The 6,897-nt window shown below is 34.7% G+C and overlaps 1 protein-coding gene across 1 annotated transcript; it reads right to left on the reverse strand.

Moving 5' to 3' along the window:
- Positions 1–5,800: 5,800 nt before the first annotated feature.
- On the reverse strand, positions 5,801–6,566 carry LOC105788618 (pectinesterase inhibitor 4). The gene has a single exon (XM_012615582.2). The coding sequence runs from the start codon at positions 6,533–6,535 to the stop codon at positions 5,924–5,926; it is 612 nt and encodes a 203-aa protein (XP_012471036.1). The 5' UTR covers positions 6,536–6,566; the 3' UTR covers positions 5,801–5,923.
- Positions 6,567–6,897: the final 331 nt, after the last annotated feature.

Here is a 6,897-nt window from a genome sequence, read left to right on the forward strand (position 1 = left end):
ATGTGTTTAGGACTCTGTTTCAGCTTAGATCGTGTGTGTATTTGCAATTATAGGACTAAAACTAGTTGTTATTTATGTGTTAATGTGATGTAATAAATGGTTTTTCAGATATTACATAGTAAATGAATAAAGTATAATTGATTTTGAATGTATTCAACTAAAAATATACCTTTATTTCGGTGAGTCTATTAGCGAATGGTGTGCATTCATGCATTTGCATAAAATCTGAGATTTTGGTTCTAAAGAGAAGGAAGACTGATTTGGCAGTTTAACTACAATGTTTTGTACAATGGTTTACCGTATTATATTATACATATGTTAGCTTAGCTGCATTTTTTTATTCTAATGGATTAGTTCCACATTTGTGATGTGTAGGGTGGATGGGCTTATTGTAGCCCTAATGTGGTGTGCAGGATGGACGAAGTGGTTTTTGGTTGGTTGGGTGAGTTTTAATTTGCTACTCATCCGAGCATGATTCTTTGTGTTTATATTGATTGTGAATGTTTGATCATCAGTAGGTAAATTGTTACGTTATTGTGGTAAGGTAATATGCATGATATGGATCTGTGTTGTTCTGTTTGTTTCGGTTGGCATATTTGTTGGGAATGTTGATTTTGCGAGTAAGTTAATTCAATGGAGATACCAATTTACAAGCTTTTCTATTACTCTGTTTACATTAATTAGTTTTTGTGTCAACACAATCTAATGACTTAGTTTTAAGATTTACACTGAGCTCGCATAGCTCACTCCCTCTTCGTTTTCTTTCTTTCAAGTATTGATCGTGGTTAATCCCTAGTTTCGGCACATCGAAGTTCTCAGAAAGTTTTGACGATAGTCGATTTATTTAAAATTTCCATAAGCTTAGTATGGATGGTTTAAAAATTATTTGTAAGGCAATTATACAAACTGTGGTAAGGGTTTTGTGATTGAATTATTCGTTAAATTTTGGGTTTTCAATTTTTGAACAAAGTTTTCTGAAAAATTTCACGCGTGGTTTTTAACTAGTCTTTTCACAACTATTCTAAAGTTCACATGATTTTTTTTAAAGAAATGACATATGGTCTATTGTTAAAAGGTAAACAACATTTTTTCTATTGTAGTACTGGTTTTGAATTTTGGTTTAGGATTGTCGAATTTGACGCATTTTGAAAACTGTTCAACAACACCAAATTGGTTTATTTTTGACTTAATTGTTAACGCTAATCAAACATTATTTGTAAAGCATAAATTTATTTTTTACGAAATTTTGTTGAACAAACAAAGAGGTTAACTTTTGAAAAGGAATTTTGAATTTAATAATATGACCTTCGCAATTCAGTCAAGACTTCTAGGTCGGGTTTTAGGGTGTTACATAGTAAAAATAGGATAATGGTGAAATAGAGGAATGGAAAGATTAAAAAAGGATATAAGGGAGTTTGCAGTATCGTGGAACGGATATCGTCTAGTCCTTCGGGGCAACACCGTGACAATGATTATCGACTAGTCCATCGAGGTGATACCATGGCGACGATTATTGACTAGTCTTGTAGGGCGACACTATAACGACGGTTATCGACTAGTCTTTCGGGGCAAAACCGTGATGACGGTATATAAGTCCTACGGAGCGACACCATGTAAACAATATATAGGTCCTTCGGGGCAACACTTTGAAAGTGGTTTTCTGATTCTTTAGAATCAAAAGCACAAGGATAGCCATGGCTCGATCCTATGATGAATAGGTATACTTATGGCGAATTGGATCCCGTTGGGTTAGTAAACAATGAAGCATATTAGGGCATAAAAAGGGAAGTCACTGTGTATCTCGCATGGCAAGCATTTTGATATTTAGGTCAATGCATGTTGGAGAATACGAGTAAGCGTGTTAATGAGAGGATCCACCAAATTATGACAGTAAGAAGAACTGGTAGAAGTGACTTGAACCCAATCATGGGTGAAAGGAAGAGGGTATTTCCTTCAAGGTATTGACAAATAGGTACCCGCCATTAGGAGTCTGCCAGAGATAAGAGGGAATTCTGCCACAATATGTTGGCAGGTAGAACGTCCAAAACTAATAGAAGATGCAGATGTCTGTTAGGACTTTATAGTGAGAGGTAGCCACTTTGGACTATCAATTTTAGAGGTTCGCCAAGGGAGATCCAAGAAGGAGATGATCCGTCAGGAACTACCTGCTATTAAAAGTGTCTTAGTAAAAGGTTCTGAAGTGGGAAAATCTTACGAGACTATCTTGCATGTACAAGTCCACAAGGAAATGGAGAGTTCATGTATCCGCCAAGTCTCTTATTCAAGTCAACAAATGAGAATGTTAGTAATTGGGCCTGCCTTAGAAGCCAGGTTTAAGTATTGGCTAAGTCATAAGAAGAAATTTTCCAAGTAATACAATGAGTCTTTATAGAGTTCAATAAGAATCCGCATTGGTAGCGTGACATCTACTAGTCCGCTATTAAAATTCGCTAATCTGTATAAGCATACATATGGTTGACGTTATTGAATTTTGAGATGATTTTGGACAGGGACAAATCTTAGAAGAAAATGTTATTTGGAAGAATAGCTCTACGACTAAATCTGTGAACGTGTCCACCAATAGTTAACTCAGAGAACACAAGCCATTGACTATGCCTAAAAATATGTGGAGCACTCAGTGATATACAAGAAGTTTAAAATCTGTGCTTTTATTCTTATTCCCTACCAACATAGAGTCTTAATGAGGCACTGCTGTACAAAATCTCACTAAGTTCATTTGGAATTACGGCTGTACTACCTTGTTTTAGGGTCTATAGATGACCAAAGGTTCCTGTAGAAGGATCAAGCCAAACATAGCCAAGTTCTCACGAATGGTGGTAGTTGTTTCATGAATATAGAGTGGCACCCTTAGAGGCCATGCCTCAGGGATTTATTAAGTGTATCTATAGTAAAATCTTAAGTCTCAGTATTTATGACAATATTTGCTCGTGCCTAATAAGGATGAAAGGTCGCAAGAACTTAGTACTTAGTAGAAATGGATGTATAATTTAATATTAACTAAGGTTGTAAGTAATCGAATGGAAGGATTTCAAGTAATTTGGGTTCGTTATGACACTGGGTTGGTATGGGGTGCTACAATTGCCTCTTTCCATTTGCCTCATTGACAACAATTCAAAACTTGGTAGGTTACAATGTGCAAATAATACAAAATGAACTATTGCAATATCGTTTTCTCCAATTTTGGTTGCCTCATAAGCTTGCATCCATGTGGGCATTCTTTGTCACATGATTGAACAATTTGTATGTCTTTGATGTTTCACTAATACCAAGAAAGACTCACTTCTCACCTCTATCATCAAGCTTATTTCTTTTCTTCTCTGGGATATCTGCATAGGCAATGCACCTAAAAATTCTAAAGTGATCTAGCACTGGTCTTTTTCCACTCCAAGCCTCTTTCGAAGTCACATCTTGAAGAGCGTGAGTGGGACTCCTATTCAAGATGTGGATGCTCCAATTTATAGCTTCTGGCCAAAACACCTTTGGAATTCTCCCTCTTACTAGCAGGCTCCGAACCATGTTAAGAATGGTTTTCTTTTTCCTCTTCGATGCACCTAGTATATAAGCAATTGTGAGCTCTCTTCGGATGCCATGAACTTCACCAAAATCTTCAAACGCCTTAGAGCAATATTCACTACCACGATCAGTTTGGAGAGCCTAAATGGTCCTTCACTTCTCATTTTTTACACGAGCCTTGAAGCTTTTAAATGCTCTAAAAGCCTCTGATTTTTCTTGTAAAAGGTAAACCCAAGTTTTACAACAATAATCATCAATAAAGGTAATAAAATATCTTTGACCTCCATTAGAAATTGGATTTATTGGCCCACAAATGTTTGAGTGCACCAACTCTAATACCTCTTTTGCTCTCCATGACTTGCCTCTGGGAAATTGAGATCGGTGTTATTTTCCAACAACACATTTTTCATAAACTAGGGAGGGAGAGATAAATTGAAGGAAGATCAGTCACCATATTTTTTTCAAATATCTTTAAACCGCCAAAGCTTAAATGACTATAGAGAAAATGCCACACCATGAAGGATCTTTAACTTTCGCCACCAAACAAGATTGAACAACCTTAATCGTCATTGGAAACAATCTGTTCTAACTCATTTCCACAATAGCAACAAGTCTTCTAGATAGATCAGAAATCTCAAAAGCACCATTCTTGAGAGTGACAACATTCCCCTTTTCTAATAGTTGACCAGCACTCAACAAATTATTTTTTTAAAGCAGGAGCATATAACACGTTAGAAGTTCTGCTCGGTTCATTTTGAAAAAGCCTTATTACTTTTTCTTTATGGAATATCGTATATCATTAGAAGTTTCTTTTCAAAGAATAGTTTCCAAGATGGGACGATTAATAGCCTGAAAGAGATATTTATTCTCCTTCAAATGTTTTAGCTTTCTCGCTTCGAACTCTACTGGGCATTCGTCAAAGTTTCTCCTTCCACAGGCTCTTCAATACCTACCTCAACAATTGGCCAATACTCCTTTGGCTATAGGAAATTCTCCATTAGCATACTCCAATGGTCAAAGTGACCATCAAAATGGGGAATGGTTGCTTGAACAAAACTACTTTCTGAGGCCATAGGTTTCTAGGCTAACAAGAAAAAGTTTGGCTTGAATACCACTGTTGCACTTACAACTAAAGAAAGAGAGAAAACGGGCTTTTAACTCAAATGACAGAAAATGATTTTTATTGAATTGATAAATAACTCCAAATGGTTCTAGCCTTTTATAGGCTTTACAATGACTAAAATTAGAAAGTTCAAAGCTAAAAATAACAAAATTAAATACGAGAAAAATCCTCAATCATATTTGGTAATCCCTAATTTTTAGGAATGATTTATTTACCAGATATAAAAATATCTCAACATTGGTAGGCTTGAATTTTCACAGGCTTGGATTTGTTACGAGTTTGAGCTTTGTCGAAGTCGAATCATTACGAGTTCGTATCAACACGAACTCAGACCTATTTTGCAAGCTCTAATTGTCATATGCAGATTCTCTCCTAAATTATTCTAAGTTCATATCCTACCATATATAAATTCTATTCAAATTTATTCTAATTTAAATTTAAATATGTGGATTTTCAATTACTGTACTTTGTAATGTCAGGCATGTTTTATTTATTATAATTATTTTTGTAAACTCCCTTATTCTTGGGGAGTACAGATCACGCTCCAATGAAGCACATGCTACAAGATTACTGTAATTGTTTATCGTACATTGAAAGTGCTCATAAGTCTGGCTCCTGTTGGGCTAGATTTGTAGATCCAGATAACATAATGACCTCGTTTTTTAGCCCTCACCTGTCTTGTTATTTTATTGTTCAATAATAGATTAGTTTTCATCAACATTTTTATATTTTCATTACTTGGTATTTTATAACTGAATTATAAAAGTTCTACGTCTAATTTGATTTAATTCCAATAAAATGTTTTAATCAACAAGAATTCAAATTAATTAAAACAAAATACAGTAAATTAAAAATCAGAATATATTTAAATTTAACTAAGAATAAATCTAAACAAGAAAAATATGAAAAACTTAAATTTCGGCTTTCAATTGATTAATATATCAACAATGATAAACATATATTTCTAAAATTTGTGATAAGTTGACTTTTATGTTAAAAATAGATATATTAAACGTGCCCATAGATGCTAAATTAAATAAATAAAATTGTCAGTATATTAAATGTGAAGCAAATATGAAGATCATAATGTGTATATTAAAATGGACTACAAAGTTGGGTGAACCAAGAAGCAAAACATGTAAATTAAGTGTAACAGCGTATCTCATATTGCAACAAATTATATTACATCGATAATGCATGTATCTAAAAGATCACAACACCCTTCCCATATAATTAACTTGGAGAATTATTAATGACAACACTAAATCAGTAGTCCAGAAGATTGAAAAGAGCCAAACAATTGCTGGTCAATTTGGCAAGATTCAGCACTTTCTTTTTTATTGTGTTCTTAACAGCTTTGCTTACTTTCTGGCCATCAAATTCATCCGTGCAAGTGTACTCATCCGTCAAGGCAGCGCTCACCCAAGTTTTTAAATCGCTCATCTCATCAGCCTTGTGATCCGAGCCTTGTAAATTAGCCAATGCCTTCAAGGAATTCTCCAGCTCGTAGATTGCCTCACCTGTAGTTTCAGCACAATCGTTGATGATTTGTTTCTCGGACGGACTCAATCCCTTCATTTTCGACAAGGAATCTATGGATGAAGATGCATTATATGTGGCGTTTAGAGTGAAGGACAAGGCAATGCTGCAAAGCTTGTTAGTATCTGTTTTAATGGCGGATGCACTGGGGGAGAGAGCTTTGTAGCAAACTTTGGGATATGTGGTTGAATTGCAGGCAGATTTGATAAATTTTTTGTAAGTTTTTAGACAAGCTTTGTTAGTAGTAGCGGCTGAGACAGTTTGCATGGAAGTGGACATGAGAAGAAGAAGAATGGAAAAGCAAAATATGAAGACTAATGGGAAAGAGGAGCTTGACATTGTGAAACTTTGAACTTCGTTTCTACTTAGATTTCTATCTTGTGTTTTGGTGATGGTGCGTGGAATTATAGATCACTACTTATAGGCAAAATAAGAATAATTTCAGGTGAGGGGACCCTGATTAATGTTTTAATTAATTGGTTTTTATTTGTTAGCACCAGCAATAAAAATATTATGCTTCTTGATACGTCCTGTTGTTATCGACTGTATGTCTGTTTATTAAAATGGGAAGTCAATTAGTTTATGATAATATTAGGAGTATAAATCAAACTACAAAAAGAGGATTAGAACGTGTAAATGACATAAACTATAATAGATGCTGAGGTTGTCTACATTTCACTCTCCCACATATTTATTTATTT

The sequence above is a fragment of the Gossypium raimondii genome, chromosome 2, assembly GCF_025698545.1.
Source record: "Gossypium raimondii isolate GPD5lz chromosome 2, ASM2569854v1, whole genome shotgun sequence".
Taxonomy (NCBI): Eukaryota; Viridiplantae; Streptophyta; class Magnoliopsida; order Malvales; family Malvaceae; genus Gossypium; species Gossypium raimondii.